This window comes from Ailuropoda melanoleuca, chromosome 3 (assembly GCF_002007445.2).
Source record: "Ailuropoda melanoleuca isolate Jingjing chromosome 3, ASM200744v2, whole genome shotgun sequence".
Taxonomy (NCBI): domain Eukaryota; kingdom Metazoa; phylum Chordata; class Mammalia; order Carnivora; family Ursidae; genus Ailuropoda; species Ailuropoda melanoleuca.
This window is the reverse complement of record NC_048220.1, coordinates 68955158-68979018: the sequence shown is the minus strand read 5'-3', so window position 1 is coordinate 68979018 and position 23861 is coordinate 68955158. Positions and strand designations below refer to the sequence as shown.

The following is a 23861-nucleotide window of genomic DNA, read 5'->3' as shown; positions in this document are numbered from 1 at the left end:
GTGCAAACAGGGATTCCCACTCCACCCTGATTGCTATTGGCCCCTTACCCTTTCTCCATTAGTCAGCAGATGCAGCCTTTCCAACTTCAGCATGATTTTGCTAAATGTCACTACTTTAATACTATATTGTCTTCTAGAACCCAGACATCACTCCCTTCCCACCACATTCCGAGCAACAAATATCTTTTTAAATACTGAAAAATCAGTGTGCAAAAGTTGATGTCCGTGACCACAAACAAAACATCAGGAAGAGACACTTGGTACTTATTCACCACAAAATAGTTTCCCCCTTTGAACAGCAGATGCCACTCCTTACCGACCTCTGCAATGCAGAGGTTTTTACTGGATAAAACACATCATACAGCAGAAAATTTCCAGAGTGGATGATTGACCATTCTTGTTCCTCTGATGTATAGGTGGGTTCCTAGAAGACTAATCAGAGAACCGAAGGTCTGGCCCCTTAAGGAAGTTTCCTGAACTCTGCCTTATTTTCTCAAGCTGTAAAATAGGAATAACGAATTTGCCTCTTGCCTGTTCCTGAGGAACACGGGGACCCTAACAGTCCAGAAGAGATTGTTAAATCTCTATGAAAACACCTTGCATTCTTGAAACACAGATACAAAGTACCTCTGAGGGACGTTATCTGACCACAGTCTCAGGTTGTGTTCAAGGAAACAGAACCAAAACATGTTACAACATATGCCACACCACACCCACTATGTATCAGGTACATGGAAAGGTTATACAGAGTGAGCTCATTCTCTAAAACGGAGGTCCGTACAGTAGTGAGGGCAGGGCTGGGGGGGGGGGGGGGGCGGGGATCCTAACCATAAAAAAAAAAAAACAGACATAGCTGCTGCTTTTCTCCTCTGCTTTTTTTTTCCAGGTCACACAAATCCCTGGTTTTGCAACCCAACCGCCTGCATCCGGTCACCAGACACATTCCCGACTGGAAACCTAGCCACAGTGTTACCGTCAAGGAGGGAGAGGTGGACAAGTAATACAACTGAACTCAGAGCCTAAATGGAAAGAAATGCGCCTTCGGGGTCAAGTGACAAGAACTCCGGTCCAAGCCGGGGGGAGGGGGGGGGCAGACGCAGGCAGCGAGTCTGGGCCGCGCAGGGCCTGGCGCGAGGGGGGCGGCTCGGGCCGCTCGCCTGGGAAGCGGACGCGGCCTCAGAGGAGAGCGGCCGAAATCAGTACTCACTCTGCGTCCGACTCCCGGGCCCAGAGACTTCAGAGGGGTGTGCAGGCTGTTTGCATTCCTGGCTGGGCTCGGCCCCCGCGGTTTCTGTTTAGAGCCTCAGCCCGCAGTGAGCCACGGGGCGGGGCGGTCCCGGGACGCGACGCACGCTGCTCCCCGCCCTCCTCCCCCGGAGGCGCCGCCCCGGAGCTCCCGGCGGGTCTGCGCAGCCAGGCGTCCTCTCCTGCCCACTCGTCTGGGGCAGGCATCCGGGAAGCTGGCTAACTCAGGAACGCCGCCTGGGATGCGGGCCACGCGCCGTGCGCGCCGTGCCTGCTGGTGGCAGAGGTCCCCCGCGCCCGCGCTGTCACCCTGTGACTCCGCGGGAATAAGGGAGCCAAGAGGGGCGCTCTTGCAAATATACGCCTCCAAAAATCTCTTTTTAAACTATAGAACAAATTAATAGTGACCATCACCAGGGATTCGCAAATACATTTCAAATAGTATAATGGATATTATAAAGGGCAGTTTAATAGAGTCAAAATTCTAAAGTACACCACATAATATATTATTGTGATTAAAAATATCAAAACAAATAATCAGAAAAATGGATTTTAAGCCAATGAATAAAATAAGAATTCATAGGTCCATACTGCTATAAATGAATGAATGAATGAATGAATGAAAAGGAAATGCTTTTTATTCTAGAAGAATGGCAACTAAAACAGAATGAATGATGGTGTTCATAGAAAAAAGTTAAGAAATTTTAAAAGAAATAAGGAAAGCCAGCTTTTCCCAAAGCCGCAAACCAGTCACAGTAAAGATTCTGGATGGAGCTTGGGGTGTGTCCAGAGGAGAAGGTGGTGGTCAGTAACTGGGGAACAGAGACCTCAGGCCCAGCTAGTGACAGCTGGGCAATGACTCAGTGCTGTATCTTAAGCAAAACTATCCTGGGATCATGAGTCTGAGGTGCTAGTTTATTTTTCAGCACATTAAAATATATAAATAATTATTAAAATAAAAACGCTTGCCTACTCAACACAGAGTCATCCCCCAAACCACATGTGCTATTGTGGGGTGAGGCTGACATTGAATGCCAGAACACACATAGTTTATCCAGCCTCTCACTGATCTTATGGTTGAGAACACTGGCACCTGAGAGGAGAGATATTTATACCAACACAGGAGGAAAATCACAAAAGAATTTTCTGATGGGTGCTTATTCCTTCGCAAATCTTCTCCCCTGTAGCTGGGAGAAAAGTTGCTTGTGTCCTCTCCTGTTTTAAAGGCCTAATATTGCTGAAAAACATATCATGATTCATTTGCCTTCCTGTTCAGTGAGGCAGTTCTCCTGTTTTTCTTTCTGTAGGAGGCATCTGCCAGTTGGCAGCTGGCCACACATTTGAAAACCCTCACTACATATTGATAAATTTCCCGCCTAATCAATACGCGCCTTCCCAAAGTAGAATCCAGAGCACTCACAATCCCAGATTCCCTTGTAACAGGGTTGAGGCATGTGACCTATGTGGGTCGACCTATGAGACTGGAAGTGAGCAATGCGAAGAGACCACTGCCCATCAAGAAATCTGTGTCTGACAAGGTGTATTAGTCTTCAAGATTGGCAGTGGCAGAGTTTCTGGCATCCGGTCCTCAATGTGTTAGGTGCTCAAGCTGTGGTGGCAGCAGCAGACGCTCCCATGGTGTGGCTGGGCCTTGTTCTTAGCTGTGAAACTTTAGATTCCTGCTGCTGGAGCCTTCTGGATCTTTCCACAAGCTACCCCTGCCATCCTTAAGAAATTCTACTTGGGTTTGAAACAGACTGGATTCCAGTTGGAACTAGCAGCTTTAACTTTAAATGTATCTTCTTAATAGCTTCTGCAGCCACATTCCCAATGCAAGTTCCACCTCGGTTTCCTCACCTGAACAGGAGGTGGTTATAATACCTATTGCCTGAGAACTCGGCCGGCCATATAATCACAGGACTGATTACGGCTCACAACTCTTTTCATACCGGCTTTAATAAAAGCATGAATCATTGCTGCAGCCTCATTAGTCCTCATTATTAATTTATCAAAAATCAAATATTAAGCACTAAACATCTTACAGTAATTATTTTGAGGTAGAAGGACCCATGGTTGCTTAAGCGCTTTGGGTCTTCCAAGCCCAGAACTGCAAGACAGAAGTACTATTATTCGTACACATAATTACCCATTGCTTAAGAATGCTCATAAAACAGTCCTGCAATACAGGGTAACCATTCTGTATCACACATCTATTATGCGTTACTTCAAATTAAATACTTAACTTTTCAGACAGACTGTAAAGTTTTCTTTATAATGGTAAAATTATCATTTATTTTACCTTTTAAGTTCAGCATGTCAAGAATCAAGAAAACCAAGACTAATTCTCACTGCCAATTATATTTACTATTTTGTCATGTCATGTGTCAGGGTAATATGATGTCGCCTGCGTGTGTTATAATAATTAATTGTATAATAAAAGGCTTCAAATGATCACAAATGTTATTACCCCCAGCTTTTCTAATTGATGCATGGGAATGACTTTTTCTTTAAAGTGATGATGATGTTGGAGCAGCTGGATGGCTCAGTTGATTAAGTGTCTAGCTCTTGATTTAGGCTCAGGTCATGATCTCAGGGTCCTGAGATTGAGCCTTGAGTCAGGCTCTGTACTCAGTTATCCCTGAGATTTTCTCTCTCTCCTCTTCTGCTCCTCCCCCGTCTCGTGCTAACTCTGTCTCTCTCTCTAAAATATATAAATAAAATCTTTACAGTGATGATGCTGTTGAGTTAAAGCCCTTTCAATCAGGCATCAAAAGAGGAAATCAGCAAGTGTAATATATACATACATACACACATATATATATATTTTTCTTCCAATACTCTATAAATGTTAAAGATATGAGAAAGAAAGGAGGGAAGAACAAAGCCCAGGGGAAACTAATGTTCAGGAAACTGATGAAGCAAACCAAGTCGGGAATCTATAGTGAGAAACTGCAACAGGAGAGAGAATAATGTAGGTAGTAGGAAGATGACCATGTTTTAGAAGCTAAGGAAAGAATGTCAGGTTTGACATTAAATAAACACTAAATATGTGGCTAATATGTCTCTACCTCCCACTATGTTTCCCCCCTTCAGCTTCCTGAGACAGCAGGGTTTGGGGGAGATGTCAACATTTTTTATAACCTCAGAATGACTGGATGATAACTTTGTGTGTAAAAAAAAAAAAAAAAAAAAAAAAAAGACAGAAAAGGGATTACTTCTTGTGGCTAACTTCAAGAGAAAACTGGGTGTGATTTTCTACAATGTACTAAGCACCACCCTGCCCAAGAGTTTAGATAATTCCAACATTTGGAAATCACCTGTAGATGATCCACTAAATCTCATAGGGCTGGGGTTTTCTAATGAGCTTCCTCATTTTTAGAGGCATAATTTAAGCATAAGTTAAATAAAAGTACTTTAAGACAGGACATACTTGAAAAAACTTTTTTGGTTCCAGACAAACAACAGAGTATGAGGCTAACGAGGGTAGTCATAGCAGAGACACATTTTCCCAGCACCTACTAAATGCCAGGCTCAGGGCTAAGAGTTTTATACATTTTATTTTTATTTTATTTAAGCCTCTCGGCAGATCTGTCAAGAGTAGTCCTATCCCCATTTTACAGGTGAGGAAACTGAGGTTCAGTGGGGCTAAGTAAGCTTGCTAGTAATAAGTGGCAAAGAGGTCAGTCGGGTTTGGCTGTGCAGAAGACCTCTTACCCATACTGAGCATGGATGCTGTGGTGTCCCCAAATCTGTTCAACTCTGGCCAGCTCCTTCTCATTTCTCAGCTGGACTTTGGTTGGTTTGGGCACCATTTAGGGGCCTGCAGAGCAGCTGGGCCTCCAAGAAGCGCTAAAATATGAACTCTTAACCAAGTAAATAACCTATCTGAGAAAGTCCGCAGACCTCCATAAGAAAGCCACCAGTTTTTTGTTTAGTTTTTGTTTTTTTGTTTTTTTTTTAAAAGATTTTATTTATTTACTTGACAGAGATAGAGACAGCCAGCGAGAGAGGGAACACAAGCAGGGGGAGTGGGAGAGGAAGAAGCAGGCTCATAGCACAGGAGCCTGATGTGGGGCTCGATCCCAGAACGCCGGGACCATGCCCTGAGCCGAAGGCAGACGCTTAACCGCTGTGCCACCCAGGCGCCCCACACCAGTTTTAAAGGAAAATGCTTACTTAAAATAGTTGTATAGACAGTCCTGAAGTAAGTTAAGGTTTTTGATGATCTCAGACATGACACTGGAAGACCACAAGCTGAAATGGGCTGAACATAACTATTTTTAAATGTTGAAAACCACTAGCTAAAATTGTAGTCTTTTGTTTTGAAATATCTTGTTTCAGTGATTTTTATAAGTTGCAAAGCTCTGAAGTGCTGTGTTACCAAAGAATGCTCAGTTAAGAGCTTCTAGAGGTCCAGCAGCACCGAGGACCCTGTATGAACAGGAAACCTGGGTTCAAACCCCACCTCCCTCCTACTGGCTTTGTGATCTTGTCAAGGCTGCTTAACCTCACTGAGCCCTGGTTTCCTCAGGTATAAAGGAATAATAATTATAACATTGTGAGGAGATTACATAAGATAATGACACTGAGCATTTAGCAGAGAGCCTGGTGGGGCTAATGTGCATGAAGAGAATCTGAATTATTTTCTGACGAGATGAGAGCACTGTATTTCTACTCACAGCATGTGTCAAAGTCCTATATTATTTATAGATATTATGATAATATTTATTGGACACTTATATGCCAAGGAGAATTAAAGCACAAATGGTTTTACTAGGTTTTAAATCCTTCAAATCATTATTAAGATATTACATTCCTCTCCCCACCCCAAGCATAGAAATGATACTTTGTTCAAAACTTATTGACCTAAGGAATAACTGACCTTGGTGGCCGGGGCTGTTCCACCAGCATGGGTTCTGGAAGGTTGACTGCTTTCAAGGCTTGTTGCTTTTTTCTTAAAAATAAAAAATATTAGTTTCAATGGGGGAAACCGTCCTAACAATGTAGACAAGGCAAATTTTCATATCATTACAAATATTGTCTCAAGCAAACTTCAGACTAATATACTAGTAAGCACACACAAAAATAAATGTTTTTAAATTTTTCATCTCTTTGCCTGAAGACCATATAAGCACTGAAAAGGAAGAGGAAGTTGAATAAATTCCAATTGCTCAACAGTCAGTGATTCTGGAGAACTGCAAAAATCCTCACATGGGCAGCTGCCATTTCCTCCAAGGAACACTTCCAGAAACATCATCACTTGCTGTGGTGTGGGTGCTTTCCCTCTTACTGTGCTGGAGAAAGTGCGTGTTAGTACAATCTCTGTGGTGGGTGATTTAGCAATAAGTATCAAAGTAATTCTACTTCTAAAAATTTATCTTAGGGAAATAAGAAGAGAGAGCAAAAGCCTTTTTTTCTTCAAAGATATTCATCATAGTATTACCACATCAAAAAGCTAAACAAAATATAGGTAATAATAATGAATGTTTACTAACTACTTACCACGTGCCAGGCAATGATTCTATTAGAATAATATAATGAGGGGCACCTTGGTGGCTCAGTCGGTTAAGCACCTGCCTTTGACTCAGGTCATGATCCCAGGGTCCTGGGATCAAGCCCCACATCAGGCTCCCTACTCAGTGGGTAGCCTGCTTCTCTCTCTCCCCCTGCTCGTGCTCTATCTCTCACTATCTCTGTCTCAAGTAAAAATAAATAAAATCTTTTAAAAAATCAACAAAATTTCTAAAAAAAAAGAATACAATGATACAATATAATGATACAGTAATAATGCTTTAGTGAAAGTATCTATTTAGAGCATTATTGTAAGCACTCTAAGTGTTTAAAGTAAGATGTGTCATAACTCAATCTTTGTAGGAATCGATACATTGCTGGTACTATTGTTATCCTCATTTTATGGGTGAGGAGGCAGGAATGGAATGAGTACATAACTCGGACATCGTCACGCTGGTAAAAAAATAGGATGTCTGCTTCACTCCCTCTTCTCTTCCCTGTCTGTACTGCCTCCCACAACAGAGGGTTATGTTATGGACATCTACAGGATGAAGTATTATGCAGTTACTAAAAATCTGGTTTAGAAGAACATTTCATTAAATGAAAACATATTATGCATATTTTATATAAAGAAAAATCGGCTTATAAAATAGTACGCACGGTAGGATCACTGAAGTTCACGCGGTTATTTTCTGCAGTTAAGAGCGATTTTTAAAAATACTCTTCTTTGTGCTTTTTTGTATTTTCTTATATAACTACACTATTTCAACTGATAAAAGAACAATAAATGCAGGGCAGAGAAAAGGAAAGGTAACATACACAGCTTCTTTCTTACAAGGCCTTGATATATTGTTTCAGAGAGGTAAGCTTACAAACTATAAAGTTTTATAATGTCAACTGGTGAGATTACGCTCCAACAGCTAACATATGTGAACAATGTATCATAAGCACTGAATACAGGGGGGACAGTACTGCTCATACACAGCATATTAAAAAGCTGTATGTCAATACGGTAACATTTTTTAAAGTATATAATTGAGAGCAATCTGGCTTAATTCTTTAACATTTAGCAAGATCGGTATTTTTTGAAAATGTCTGCCCCGGAATCTTGGGCTGAAGGCTTCTTTTCCTTCAGGTTAAATATTGCCTCAGCAAGCAGAAAAGTCAAAACTTAGCTTGCTGTCCTCAGAGTATCATCTTTCCATGTCCAAGCCTGACCCCATTCAGAGCACTTCCGGAAGGTCACCGAAGCAACAGGCTGGACACATGCTCATGAACTGGGTATCCCAGGAGGCCTCCCAGGCATCTGCAGGAGTCCCAGGCTCCCAGGCATCACCTGCTGACTGAAGTCTCTCCCAAGCACACACGCAGCGCTATCGCCAAGGGAAGAAAAAAGTCTTAGATAAATGGGATAGAAATAAAAGAGGCTGTGAAAAAGGTAGAATTGTGACTGTGGTACAGGAGAGGGTGAAAGGAGCGGATGGCCTAAATTTAATCCAGATCACAAGTCTCTTTTCAAAATATAAAGTATATTAACAAATAGCTTCCCACAGCCATAATGTATACATGGATTCAGTGTAAGGGAGTGGACCTAAGAAATAAAGACAAGAACACAGCAGGGGGTTATTGATTTCAACCTCACTGCGCACGTCAACCTCCTCACTTTCCAGTGAGGAGACGGAAGCCCCGAAAGCTCAGGCCACCGCCCTGTGGGCCACAGCTGCCCTGCACTCCAGCTACTACTAGCCTTTGGTCTCAGCTACAATCAAGGAAGATCACGTTCTAATCCTGCCGTCGCAGCAGCTCCTCTCCACTGCGTCAAAGCCCCCATACCAGACCCTGGCTCTTCTGTAAATGAATTCCGCTCTAACACCACAGCTAGGATTTGCCCAAGAGAATTAAAATAACTTTTTTTTGGCTGAGTTATGAAACTATTAAGTTAAAAAAAATCACTATTTGAACTTCATATATATGCTGATTTTTATTTTACCTTCATAAGAACTCAAGGTTTATTTTTTATTTTAATTCATTAACTCAGTATCTTTTAACTCAGATGAGGATCTCTCAGCTTTCCTATGGGTATGACCTGTCACTCCAAAGCTTGCCTTACCCTCTGACCCTGCATAGCCTAGCTTACAAAGGACTAATTTAGTTTAGCTGAAGCAAGAGTAGAATTTGTAAAAATGATCTTTTGTTATCTAATATTTATTAAGCCCTTGTCAGTGTCAGGTTCTTAAAACACAATACAAAAGCTGAGAAATGCACACATATACCAGAGCACGGACTCCTCATTCTCGGGTTAGTAACCAACATTTAATTACAGATGTTTTGGCTGATATGAAAGTCTTGGCCACCTTTGTTCAGTTGTGTCTGACTTCATGCATCCTTTCATTCATTCACTCATTGGACGGGCATTTACTGAACGCTGCCTACGAGCCTGGTACTATTGTAAGCAATGGAGATGTAATAACCAACGAAACAGAAAAAAAAAGCTCCTGCTCTCATAGTGCTTACATTCCAGTAGGAGCAAAAAGACTCTAAATAAGTCAACAGAAACAAGATGATTTCAGAGAGTGACGCGTACTGTAAAGACAACGAAACAGGGTGATGTCACAGAGAGTGACTGGCTGGCTGAGGCTTGCTCCAGACGGGGTACACAAAGAAACAACATTTGATTGAGACCCAATGGCACATAATCCAATCATGAAAATAGGGGATGGGGGAGGGAGGCATTCTAGGTGGACAGAGTCCCATGTGCAAAGGCCCTAAGACAGGAATGGGTTTGGCAAGTTAGAGAAACAGAAAAAAGTCAGTGCAGGTGATGCAGGGTGGGCCCGGGCATACACGGCATGACATGAAGCAGGATGCTGGATGGGGATATTTAAGGTGAAGTGATACAGGTGTTGCATGGCCCTAGAGTCAGGTATGTTTGAGATCATTGGTTTCTTCCAGCTTGAGCCTGCTCCCTGATCTTCACTGGTGACCATCTAGCCCTCATGAGTCCCCCCTTATCTGCAGCTGAATAGTTCTCGAAGTCCTCTGGCTTCCTATCACCTTGTGTCAGTCACGCAGGTGTCTCCTTTACCCTCACCCCCCCATCCCCTTACCATCAGCACTGGCCCCTGGAAGTCCCGCTCTGGCCTGAACAATTGTCTCACCTGGTTAGGTCTGCATGTCCACTAAGTAGTGATAGGGCTGGATGTACCCTCAGAAAGAAGAGAATTCAGCCACTCACAGGAAGCAGACACTCTCACCACAGCTCATTTGGCTATGACTCTGCGTTTGTCCTAACATAANTAGTGATAGGGCTGGATGTACCCTCAGAAAGAAGAGAATTCAGCCACTCACAGGAAGCAGACACTCTCACCATAAGCTCATTTGGCTATGACTCTGCGTTTGTCCTAACATAAAGATAGGCTCTGTTCTCTGAAAAATTAAGACATTAAATGAGGATGCCAATACTTCAATGACTCAAATTTTGAGTTACATTATTTTTTTTCATTTCCATAAACCCATAGACTAAAGGCCATCAGGAAGATGTTTCCTTGCCAACCAATCATAACCCTTGTAATATTTATGAGCACTTCTTTGTTTAAGTTATGTTTTATGGGAAAGAAACGATCAGGAAGAGACTGCCCCTTACCCCGACCCATCAGGTCCCAGGCCTGGCTGAGTCACTCCCTCCCTGCAGTTGATTGAGCAGGCCACGGACCTCAGTCCTAACGACTGACGGAGAAAGTGTGTGATCTCCCCTGCAGTGCGGAGTGCATCAGGCCGGTTCCGTGGACTATGAATCCACACCTCCTTTAAGCAGCCTGTCCAACCTCCAAAAGTGGTTCAGCGTCANCTGGCTGAGTCACTCCCTCCCTGCAGTTGATTGAGCAGGCCACGGACCTCAGTCCTAACGACTGACGGAGAACGTGTGTGATCTCCCCTGCAGTGCGGAGTGCATCAGGCCGGTTCGTGGACTATGAATCCACACCTCCTTTAAGCAGCCTGTCCAACCTCCAAAAGTGGTTCAGAGTCAGCCAGCCAAGAGACCCGCAAAAGAGGTAACACATGCTTGAGAAGGTCAGTGAATACACAGATTTAGATCCCTTCTCTCTGCAGTTGCAGAAAGGTATGGAATTCATTCTTTTCATACCTTTTTTATAGGTCTGCCATAGTTCATAATACATATTTTTTATTCAATGAGTCAGAACTCAAGTCTTAAAAACTGTTTTCAGGGGCGCCTGGGTGGCACAGCGGTTAAGCGTCTGCCTTTGGCTCAGGGCGTGATCCCGGTGTTATGGGATCGAGCCCCACATCGGGCTCCTCCGCTGGGAGCCTGCTTCTTCCTGTCCCTCTCCCCTGCTGTGTTCCCTCTCTTGCAGGCTATCTGTCACATAAATAAATAAAATCTTAAAAAAAAAAAAAAGAAAAAGAAAGAAACAGTGGTTTTCAGACATGAGATACCAGGCAGCATAGGGTGCTCTCTGACCAGGAAACGAGTGAAGGGAGCCCTAGGACTGCCCCAGCTTACTGCCTGGGAAGTTTCCAGGCTGCATGAACATGAAACTTGGAGGAGGAACCCAGGCAGAAGCCATCAATTTTTATGGGTTGAGGAGGTAGAGCCAGGAGTTCCACAGACCAAAGGGGCTTAAAGGGTTCACAGGAAGAGCGCCAGAAAGAAGAGAGCTGCAAGAGAGAGCCCCAGAGGTTTGCATGTGCATGCCTGTGAAGAAACCCCATGTCTGGGTCAAGAACACCCGGAAGGAGCAGAGGTATAACCCCAGAGACCAGGAATAGAGTGTGTTCCCAGCAGTCAAAATCATTGGTAGAGTCTGTAGAAGGACAAGTTAGTCCTCCTCTAAAGGCTGCTCTGGTCCAGCCAAACAAAGCTTAAAAGCAAACCTTAAAGGATTAAACTATTTCCAGGTAACTTAACTGTGTCCCAGAACATAGCTCAAGAAAACTTAAGGCAACAGTGGCAACAAACAAGCACCCCACAAGATGAAACTCACATCTGTTTGACATCTAATAAAAAATTACAAGGCATGCATAGAAGCAAAAGCATAAAACTTTATTTTCCACAGGTAGGAAAATATAGTGTTCAAAAAGCATAGTATCTTGACTGCAATGCTGGCTGCAGGAATCCATACATGTAGTAAAATGGCATAGAACTTACATACACATGTTGTTCCAATGTCAATTTCCTAGTTTTGATAATATACTATAATTACATAACATGTAACCAATGGGAAAACTGTATGAAGAATAGAGAGGACCTCTCCATACTATCTTTGCAACTTCCTGAGAATCTAATTATTTCAAATTAGGAAGCTTTTGAAAAGTAAGTTAAGGAGACACATGAAAGATATTTTCTTAAAAACGACCCAAAGCAAACTTGCAAAGATTTAAAAAAAATGCAGTGTCTGAGATAAAAAAAAATACACTGGGATTAAGAACCAATGAAATACTGCAAAAGAAAAGATTAGTGAGCGTGGATGCATAGCAATAGAAACTACCCAAAATGGAACAGCAAGTAAAGACTAGGGGATAGGGAACAGAGGGATCAGTGAGCTGTGGGACAACTTGAAGCAGCTAATATTTGTATAATTGCAGCCTCCAGAGACGAGGAAAGACATGGAGACAAACTAAAATATATGAAGAAATAATGGCCAATACATTTCCAAATTTGATGAACCCACCAATTCAAGAAGTTCAACAAATCCCAAGTAAGACTGAGGGGTTGAGTATGAATAAAGGGGCAAGTTGGTTTTTAGAAGCCCATTCCTCAGAGACTTCCAGCGATGATGAAATCTACCCGTGTTGCAAGAGCTCCATGTCCTCCCCCAGCTGACAAGGCGCCTTCCCTGCCCGGGGGGTTGATCAGAGTTTCTGCAGCTACAAACCCAGTGATTTCTTCACCAATAGTGCATCCGGGTTTCTGCTCAGCAGGTAGCCTGCTTCTCCCTCTCCCTCTGCCTCTGTCCCCACTCCTGCTCACTCACTTTTTCTCTCTAATAAATAAATAAAATCTTTTTAAAAATGCAGGAAAATGGAGCTGGTCTACTTTTCTATCAAAGTAATAGCAAATATTCCCTGGGGAGCCCTTATGAGAGCAGGCTGGGGGCTTCTCTAGTTTACAATGGTCTGTAAGTAGCAGATCAAATATTATACACGACAAAACTTTTGAGCACACAGATACATAAGAACTTTTGCATCAAAAGAGTATTGAAATCCTCAAAGGTTCAATGTGGCTGCTGGCACGCTCAAATCATTTCTCAAGATATTTTTGAAACTATTTGTTGAACTGTTTTCAGAAACTGCAACACATTATTTGATTATCCTTAGATGCAAAACATTTATCCTCTAAATGGAGACTTCACTTTCTGAAACTCCCAAAAGTTAATCAAATTCACATGTGGCAATTATGAGAAGGCTATTGAACTGGATGATACTGATTGATTTTAGTGAAAAAAATATTGAAGAAGAGATGAAATTCTTCTGTGCTCTGAATGTATAAGTGGAATTAGTTTCAACATTATCTGAACAACAGAAAACATCTTAACTATATAAATTTTCAGGTTACCACTGGATTTCATTTTATTGGTATGAAGTCACCATTTTCTTTCCTTTTCCATACCTCTTGAAAACGGATGCTTCTTAAAATCACTAGAAGAGGAGAGGTGGGTGGGGGGATGCGGAATTAAGAGAACACATCGTGATGAGCACTGACTAATATATAGAAATGTTGAAGCACACTGTACACCTGAAACTAATAAAACACTGTATGCCAATTATACTTCAATAAAAAGATCAGTATAAGAAAGCTGGGGTCAGAGATGAACTGATGGTTTTATTTCCTTTCTTAGCATTTTCTAATCAGTGCATTTTTAGATCAGTGGTTTCTTAGACTTGATGAAATGTAGTAATTTTCAGGATAAAAACTCATTAAAATATATGTTTTGACATATTTGTTAACAAATCAGTTCCATTACTTAATAGTTACCCTATTAAATGACAAGAAGTATTGTGTTTCCACATGAAAACACATGCTAAATTGGAAAACAGTTTCTAGAAAATGACTGTCTTTCAAAAGGGTAGGCAGATTCCCCAACACTAGCAATTATAAAGCTTGACTTTTATCTACAAATGTTCCTTTATACCATGGTTGTAAATAGTGTACAAATAAGAACACGTTCCCTTTACTACCAAAAGAAGCATAAATATATGCTTCCACAAATGCAGCACAATAAATAGGATATGTCAGCCCCTGGGACACACTGATAAATAAGTCTTATTGAATAAATCTTACCATTAACTCATTCCATAGAAAATCACTTATTGAATGAAATGCCTCATGCACAACGGTCTTAAAAGCACTCACTATGGTAGCTGCACCTCACTGAGTTTGGCTATATTCTAATTAGTCAGTACCCATTCATCACCTCCAAGTCAACTCAAGTCTTTCTAGTCCTGAGCGGGCTGCCCTGACAAGCAGCCAAATGCTATCCTTCTGACTCTGAGTCCGCTGTGACTCAGTTTCCCTCCCTGTTGCACTCATACCCCCCCAGAGAGGGGACAGCATTTCATTACATTTCAGATTCCTGGGAATTGGAATGATTTACTCTTTTTTAATTCTTTTTTTTTTAAATGAAGTATAGTTGCCACACACTGTTACACTAGTTTCAGGTGTACAACACAGTGATTCAACTTCTCTCTATATGTTATGTTAGGTTCACCTCGAATGCAGCTACCATCTGTCACCATACAACGCTATTACAGTATCACTGACTACATTCCCTATAATGTGCCTTTTATTCCTATGGAATGACTTAATCTTACTCCATGAATTTCTTGAATGAAAAGAAGTTACAACACAATGAAGAAAGACAGAAAGAAGAGTTACACAAATTGGCAACAGTAGTAAGAAAGTTTTTGGTGTTGGTCTTACACCAAATTCTTTTTTCTTTTTTTAAAGATTTTATTTTATTTATTTGACAGAGAGAGAGACAGCCAGCGAGAGAGGGAACACAAGCAGGGGGAGTGGGAGAGGAAGAAGCAGGCTCCCAGCGGAGGAGCCTGATGTGGGGCTCGATTCCAGAATGCCAGGATCACGCCCTAAGCCGAAGGCAGACGCTTAATGACTGAGCCACCCAGGCGCCCCTCCGAATTCTTAAAATAGGTAATTTTATGAATACTATCAGATACTAGTTAAAAGCACAGACTGTAAACTGAAGCAATTCTGTACTTCACTACCAAATAAATACCTGTGTGACTTTGGTATTAAATACCTTCTTTAATCAAGCTTTGCCTCAATTTCTTCATCAGGAGAATGGGATTACTGTAAGAGGGGTGTGTGTGCGTGTGTAATGGCTTTATTTGTGTGAGCTATTATTATCAAATGCTCTCTAGTTCTCAACTACCTTTACCAATCAACAGAAAAATAGTGCTGCATAATTCTCTTCTCCTCTTGTCAAACTACTTCTCACTAAGATGTTAATAATTAATACATTTATCCCTCCTAGGAATACAGACAATTTAAAAGCAGAGCCTGGGGAAGGCAACGGTTAACTCAAAGGTTAAGTAAGCTGCTAGCGGTGAAATTACAGACATCAACAACAGGCCAACTGGGAAAATACTATCAGATGGTACCTCCTAAATCTATCTACTCAGTAAGATTGCCCCTTCACGGATGGGGACGGTGTGTACATCTAAATGTCTTTAAACCGTGCGTCACATTTTGGGGGTATTTTTTGTATTCACATATGTGTGTACTTCTCAGAGGAAAAGATCAGTTTTCACCAGATTCCAAAGGGACTATGAACTAAAAATAGTTAAGAATCCTTGCCCTTTAAGCTGTCTTACTTAAATCCTTACTGTGTCCATATCTAAGAGATGCACTTCTTTTTTTTTTTTTAAGATTTTTTAATTTATTTATTTGACAGAGAGAGAGACAGTCAGTGAGAGAGGGAACACAAGCAGGGGGAGTGGGAGAGGAAGAAGCAGGCTCATAGCAGAGGAGCCTGATGTGGGGCTCGATCGCATAATGCCAGGATCACGCCCTGAGCCGAAGGCAGACGCGTAACCGCTGTGCCACCCAGGCGCCCCTAAGAGATGCACTTCTATTCAAACATGCACACATGCACATGTGCGCGTGGAAACACACACACACACGCACACACACACACAGCAGCACCAGCAGCCTTGTTCTGGAATTATCTTTTAGAAGTTCCAAAGAAAAAAGGCTCACATGTAAAATACTTCTCTCTTTAAGATCTAAGGTCTCTTCCATTATTCTTTTATTATCTGATGCTGTTTTCTATTCTTTTCCTTCTGACGAAAAAAATAATATTCAGAATAAAGAAAAAAGTAGAAAGAAGGAAATACATATTACTCAAAATCCTGCCAATCAAGACAGCTACTTTCAGTTATTTTTCTATTTTTGTGTAAATACAAAAATATGCACAATATGCTACTAATAGATTATATAAGTGAAATCATTAAGTCTGTCGTCTCTTTTTTAACCTCACATAAACACCCTTCTCAGTCATTAAAAGTTCTTTGAAGCACGGTGTTAAAGATGCCTTGGTGGGGCGCCTGGGTGGCACAGCGGTTAAGCATCTGCCTTCAGCTCAGGGCGTGATCCCGGAGTTATGGGATCGAGCCCCACATCAGGCTCCTCCGCTATGGGCCTGCTTCTTCCTCTCCCACTCCCCCTGCTTGTGTTCCCTCTCTCGCTGGNCTGGCTGTCTCTATCTCTGTTAAATAAATAAATAAAATCTTTAAAAAAAAAAAAAAAGATGCCTTGGTTACTATATCTGAGTCATCACTTCACCAATTCATTACCGCCGTACGTGTGTTTCTCTCCTAGTTTGTTATTATTATAAATACAATGACAAAGATCGTGTGCCATCAAGCACACCTCTGATTATGTACTTGAAACAAATTCAAGACTTGGAATTTCTGGGTCAAAAAGGTTTGTTTTTCTTATTTAAGTCTCTCAGTTATTTTCAATTTTAAAATACCATTTATGTTTTTATTAAAGGAAGAGCTTAATTATATATTTCGAATCTTATAATTTGGAAGTTTTCAAATATTTGAAGAAAATTTATATAAGAAGTCAAAATCAAGCCTCTTAAAATACACACACACACACACACACACACACACACACACACACACACAGACCCCCTATGCTAATTTACAAGGACAAAGTCAACAATGCACCACAGCGAACAATTTCCTCCTTTTAACCACTGGGTGTCCCCTGAACTGTATGTTTAGCATTTGACCAGCTATCATACCTAACAAGCATCTCAGCGAGTTTGTGTCCTTATGGCTGCTGGTAAGAACCTTCATTATCTTTTAAATGAATTATTTTAAAATTTAATAGTCATTCCACTTCCTATTCTGCTTTCATTTTTCAGTGAAATAGATGTATGATTTCAGATTTTTCCAAGTCTACTCAGTGTTTTAAGAAAACACACAAAAAAGTAACAAAACTATAATCAGTGAAGCAATTTTTATCCCAAGTACTAAATGAAACCAAAATTGGAATGTGAATATGAAACCATTTTAGCCTTCAATTTCCCATAAAAGAAATGTGTTTCTTCAAAACCGTATTTGCAGATTTCAGATTCCAGAGTGATATATTCCTGGAATATACTTAAGTCCAAAAATTCTGCTCCTTGAGCTCCAATTCGACCACTTAGGAATCAGAGGCAAATGAATCCATTTACTCATTAACAATTGGCAAATAATCCAAGAAATCTGTAACATGGGATACATCTTGGCCACACTTACTCTTTTTGTAAAAGTAAACACTGATTTCAACTTCCTTTTTTTTCCCCTTTATTGGATGTTCATTACATAAATCCATGTACATTGAAGAGTCATCTGCAGAATCTCCACTTAGCACCCTCACAATGCTAACAGTAACAGCTTCGAAGGGGACAAACAAAACCCCAATCCACAATCAAGGGCCTTTCCACAGTCCCTGTAATTGGGCAATTATCAGCCTAGACCTTTCTTCCAGTCTCCCCATTGATGACACTGCAACATTCAGGTCCCTCTACCCTTTTAATTGCTTCTTCTTTGACTTGTTCACTTATTTCTCCTTCCTACCTCCCCCACACAGGCATTTATCAACATTTGCTTTTGCTTCCTCTCTTCTCTCTCTCTACGTTCTTTTCTTCAGTAATTTCAGCCAAGAATGTTGGCAGTGAGGGTCATAAAGAAAGATAGAATGGGAGCTTGAGCAATTTCAAAGGACATATTTTAAAACTGTTTACAATGAGGAAAACTGAACTAATATGTAGTCTAAAGAGGAGTCATTAAACAAAGAGTAAAAGAAAGAAGGAATAGCTGCATGGAAAAGGTCCTAGGAAAAGAAGGAAAAAATGGGATTAGTACCTGCCTCTCCAACCAGAGGTGCTCACATGATCCACGACTCTGAAACTACTGCACTCTTAATGTGCTTCAGAGTCACGCTGTCCCCAGAACACGGCACAGCAGAGTTGTGCCAAGGGCCAGGTGGGGATATCATTGAAAAAAGAAAAAAGAAAGAAAGAAAGAAAAGAAAGAAAGAAAGAAAGAGAAAAAGAGAAAAGAAAAGAAAAGAAAAAGAGAACAAGAACCAAGAAAGAAGTGCTTACGTGTGCCAGGCACTGTGCTAAGAAGTCTCTAAGAATTACCTCAGTGTTGCTCAAAATGTGCTCAGATGACCATTGACATAAGAGCCATCTGAGGTAACTGGTAAAAACAAAACTAAAAGGAAGCAAAAAAAGACAACAAAAACCCTGATTCGTTGACCTGACCTTAAATCTGCTAAATCAGAATCTCTGAGGATAGGGCCCAGGAGTCTGAATTTTTCATACTATCTCTAAGTGATTGTTAGGCATGTTAATACCTGAGAACCACTGTGTTATTTCATGTAATGCCCTGGGATATTAGGAATACAGAGTTTTTAATAATTTTTTATGATACTAACACATTGCTCTATGCGTTTGCTAAGCATTCTGTAATAGTTGATTGAAACATAAAAGACTTCATGACGTCAACTTTCCATTATGTTTTGCTCTCACTAAGAAACTATTTTTAAAAGGCTATAATGAGCTATTATGCACATTGTTATATGATAAAATGTTGTTGACTTTATGCCAAGAATCATACATTTATCAGTCCTCAGACGAAACAGCTATTTTGCTGTTTCATGGGCATGATTTCAGGTTATTGTCCCTTTTTAATCAGCCATGCCACTATCTTTGAGATGCTAATAAAATCTAAAGAGAAGAATGAAAACAAATATATACTTTAAAACAGTATATTTCAGAAATAATACTTAATCAATCTGTCCATCAGGTTTCCAGGACTATTGATTTACTCTGAGGCCAGTAAATTTAACTTCCATTTAGTTCCTTTGCTATTTTGTTAACATTTCATTCCAATTCCATGTGCCACAGGTACAATCTTTCAAAGACAATTTTGGTGGGACCTAAGGTCTTAGGGAATTAGGCTCATAAATTCAAAGTGTAATAATGAAGGGCAGATTATGACTGTATGATACAATGTTGATATATTTATATATTCACTGATGAGGGCAAAGGACTTACTGGGTTTTTTTTAGACTTTCCCTATCCAATAATATAACAATTTGTATATCACAGATACTTGATTTAAAAGCACATTATTTTCATAATCTTTATTAAAGCTATATTCTTCACTTCTGATAAAACAATTCATTGAACGATGATGCATAAGGTCTCTACTTTTCTAGTTATTGGCATATGTGGGTTTTACACATAGTTTTGTGTTTTGTTTTGTTTTGTTTTTTTAAAACAAAACAGCTACTGAGCTTAATGAACTACCAAAATTCCTTATTTTTTTTTAAATGGGAAAGGTTCTACAATATATAATCAACAAAAGAATTTGCATCCTGTCCGATCCCATGCTTAGAAATCAACAAGGGCTGACTTTTGTTGCCGTGAGAGCTAGACCAAAATAAGAACAGTAATTAAATAAGACATTTCAGGAAAAAATTAATAAGAGACACAGATATATAGGCATATCCGGGCAATTTTTTAAATTGTAAGAACAGGAACAAAATTGTATATGCGCCAAGGCAGGAAAAACAGGGTTAATAAAAATAAAACTAGGCTTCCCCAGACATTTTCCTTACAACTCTAAAGCCAGAAAATCATGGAGCAACAGGTATGGAATTTTGAGGGAACAGAACTGCTAGCCAAGGATGTTGTACAATTCTGTATTTATTTCTTGTGTGAAATCAGCACCAAAGCATGCTTAGATCCACACAGACTCAGAAAATCACCATTCATGCTCCCTCCCTGAAAAAATTATGTTAAAAAATATTCCAGTCAATGAAGAAATGAATCAAAATTTAGAATTCAAGGGGGAAAAAAAGAAAATGAGGAAACTACAGTGCAAAAGAACTTCTGGCACCTCCCTTGGTTAAACCTGCCCCATCAGCCATGCAGTTGGATTCTGGGCCGGCTCCTGGTATGGGTGTCCAGGGGAGCCGGGTAGGACTGCCCTGGGGCACATCTTTGGCTTTACCTCTTTCTGTACTATGAGACGTGAGCTTATGCGGTCACCATCAACTACCCACAATTAATATGGACTCTGTTGTCATGACCCATAATCCCTTAAAACAATGTATGCTGTACTACTCTTCCAGAATTTTCTAAGAACAGCTACACCACTTGCTCATGGGAATACTGTCCCAGAAGACTTTTTGAAGAAGTATGCATTTCTCCCTCAAAAACACAGCAAAAAAATCAAAACCAGATTAAATGCCATACTAAATGCCAAGACACCTGAATAATGATTTTCTTAAGTTACCCACAATGATGACTCTTTTTAGCTGGAAAAGATTGATCTTTCACAAAGCACACCATTTATTATTTTCTAGGCCTTCCTAATGATATTTCTTTGTTATATCAGTTTAACCATAATATATACAGAGAAAAAAGACTTAGGGAAATACACCATGACGGAAGTAATGGCCATCTCTGTAGGTGGTAGAACTCCAGATGATGGTATTTTTTCCTTTAAAGTCTTCAATATTTTCTTTAGTGATTATGTTTTAGCCGTATAAAAAGTTGCTAATATCAGGGGCTCCTGGGTGGCTCAGTCACTTAAGCTCTGGATTCTTGATTTTGGCTCAGGTCATGATCTCAGGGTCATGAGATGGAGCAGTGCATTGGACTCTGCACTTGACATGGAGCCTGCTTAAGATTCTGTCTCTCCCTCCACCTCTGTCCCACCCCACTGTTCTTTCTCTCTCTCTCCAAAAAAAAAAAAAAGGTGCTAAAATCAGGACATACATTATATTATCACATTAAGAATACACACAAAATTTTATACCAATAGTTATAACTCAGTGGTAGATTAGGTAATACTGTTTTTCATAAATACATATTGCTTTTGTGATTTAAAAAAAAAAAAAGACTAATTGGGGAGCACCTGCGTGGCTCAGTCGGTGAAGCCTCTGACTCTTGGTTTCTGCTCAGGTCATGATTCATGGGTCCTGGGATCAAGCCTTGAGTTGTACTCTATGCTGAGCAGGGAGTATGCTTGGAGATTCTCTCCCTCTGCCCCTCCCCCTGCTCATATTCTCTCTCTACGTCTCTCTCAAATAAATAAATAAATCTTTAAAAAAATAAAAAAGACAAATTTCATTAAGAGAAAAAGTGTAAAAATGTTGGAGTCATTCAATATTTCACGCAACTTAGAAGGAGGAAAGGTAAAATACTGAAGAAAAGAATGCCACCAATGCTATTATTCATGGTAAAGAAAATCTGTCCCATATCTTTTCCTCTAAGGTGCAATTTCCGTTCTGTTGTATTTATAGCTCCCTTTCTGTGCCCCTGAAAATATATCTATTATTAAATTTGAGTTCTTATAATTGGCTCTGTAAGACTGCGCCTATCTTATGCTTTAAATTCCATTCCTCAGGGCTTCACTGAAATATGTTGCCAAAATGCTCACCCTCCCCCAGTGAGGCCAGATGTGTTAGTCAAATACTTTAAATAGATTTGACTGCAGGTTTGGAAAGATTCTCTGTTCCAGTGTCTTTAAAGGGGCTGGTGTTAAATGTTTTCGTTTTTCTTTTTCCTGCTTCAGTCATTGTATCTTTGGCTTGTTAGTCAATGCAACTTTTCGTTTTGTAATTCCTCTACGTCTGAGAAGGACTTAGCCCATTCACAATAACTGGTACAAACAAGTAAGCGAATTCGTTCTCCTAGACACTTAATGTAGTCATTCCTCAAGCATTTGTATTGCAAATGCAGCACGACAAATGATATTTTGGTTATAAGATTCTGTTAAAATTGCTGCCAACTTCTTAGGACCCTTAGTGGCTGTATAGAGGTCAAATACCAACCAAGTAAGAACTATTTACGATCGCTGGAGACAAAGAGCTCTAACCTTCACCCAGAGCATTCATCCCCAGGTGTGTTTACATACGACAATGTAACAGTGGTTCTTACCTCACCCTAATCATTTTTTCTCCTGGTTATATCTTCCTGAAGTCCTTCTACATATCCTTTCTCTTGCACTTCCAAATAAAAATGCAGCAGAATAATAAAGCGAGAAAGAAACAAAAAATGCCAAGAAGTACCCCTGAGCCTAGAAAGTCCATTTTCAAACTGACTTTGTTTCAAAGGCCTGGGTTTGTCTGTGGAAGGCAAACCCACATGTTTGCACACACTTAGGGATGTGTTATTTAACCTCTGGAAAAATGTACTAGTCTGCAAATGGATTACCTAAAACCCAAATCAAGCTTTTGAACCTCATTGCTGGTTCAAAAGAGCAGTAGGTAACGAAATATTTGCGAGAAAGGATAGTTTCAGGAAATCTTTCTGTGGTGATTTTGAGAAGGAGAGAGGATGGTCACCAATGGTGGATGGTAGGCAGGGCAGATGACAAATCTAAATCACACACAGCTTTATAACTGTGCACACAACGGCCAAAATAACACCTAATGCAAGATGGTTTTCTTGAATTCTCTCCAGAGCCACAGGATCTCACCAAGAACTAATTTGTATGTGACATAAAGAATGAGAGAGTCCCCGGGGACAGACCGTACTGAAAATATACCTTGACTGCCAAGTCATCCCACACACAGGCCTGTCTACCTTATCAGATGGACATGGACAAAATTTGGGGAGATGATAAACAATCTTCACTCTCTGCCTCTATGAATCTCTACAGTGATTTACGCCGCAGGGGCGGGGAGAGGCCTCTGCCCCTCTTCACTTCCGGCGGCTGAGACCGAGCAAGACAGACTCCTGTGTCCAGGCTCGGCACAAGACAAGAGTGTGTGAATCTGAATTTCTCCGAAGCGTTATGAAACAAAACCGGAATTCCTTGAATGGCTGACAAAGAGAAGAAAAATTCCTTCTTCTTTTCCTTGAGGTAGAAGTTCAGCCTTTGGTCGCAAACCTAAAGTGCGGGCTGCCTCTACTAACACAGAATCTCAGATCATCCCCCAGCTGCACTTGGTAACAGAGCTCCTTACGAGTTTTCTCAGGCCCCGTATAAATATGGAAATACGGTACTTCAGAGCCTAGATGATATGAAAACAACAACAACAAACTAACACAGTTGTTGCCTAAACCAACAATGCCTGTATGTTCAGGATGTAACATTTAAGCTTTCGAGTAATCACATAATTAGTGATATATGAACTAGCCTACTAGTCACTTGACCACATTAGAAAAGATTTCCTTTTTTGTGTAGTTTAATCTCAATTAATATTAATAGAGAATAACATCCAAAATCATTATTTAGAGGTCTGAAGAATAAAGAAACACTATAGTTTTCAAATAGCAAATTATTTGATAGATAAACTTATCTGAGAATATATGTAAAAGGTAGGGTAGATAAGGAACTGAATGACATTCTATAGATTTCCATGCTAGTAAAAGGGGGAAAATGTGGTTTTTCAAATGNCCTCTCTCGCTGGCTGTCTCTATCTCTGTCGAATAAATAAATAAAATCTTAAAAAAAAAAAAAAGAAAATATTTCCTTTTTTGTGTAAATAGTTTAATCTCAATTAATATTAATAGAGAATAACATCCAAAATCATTATTTAGAGG

The 23861-nt window shown here is 40.4% G+C and overlaps 1 protein-coding gene across 10 annotated transcripts in view; it reads right to left on the bottom strand.

The window, feature by feature from the left end:
- CAST (calpastatin) overlaps positions 1-23861 on the bottom strand; it is a 113480-nt gene that overhangs the window by 74578 nt on the left and 15041 nt on the right. For 7 of the 10 annotated variants that reach the window (XM_034656543.1, XM_034656534.1, XM_034656535.1 and 4 more), the window contains exon 3: positions 6128-6199. In XM_034656543.1, coding sequence (XP_034512434.1) covers positions 6128-6199 — 72 coding nt within the window. Of the gene's footprint in view, positions 1-1207; positions 1359-6127; positions 6200-23861 lie in introns of those variants that run through there. The other 3 variants (XM_034656540.1, XM_034656541.1, XM_034656539.1) reach the window with 2 other exon arrangements.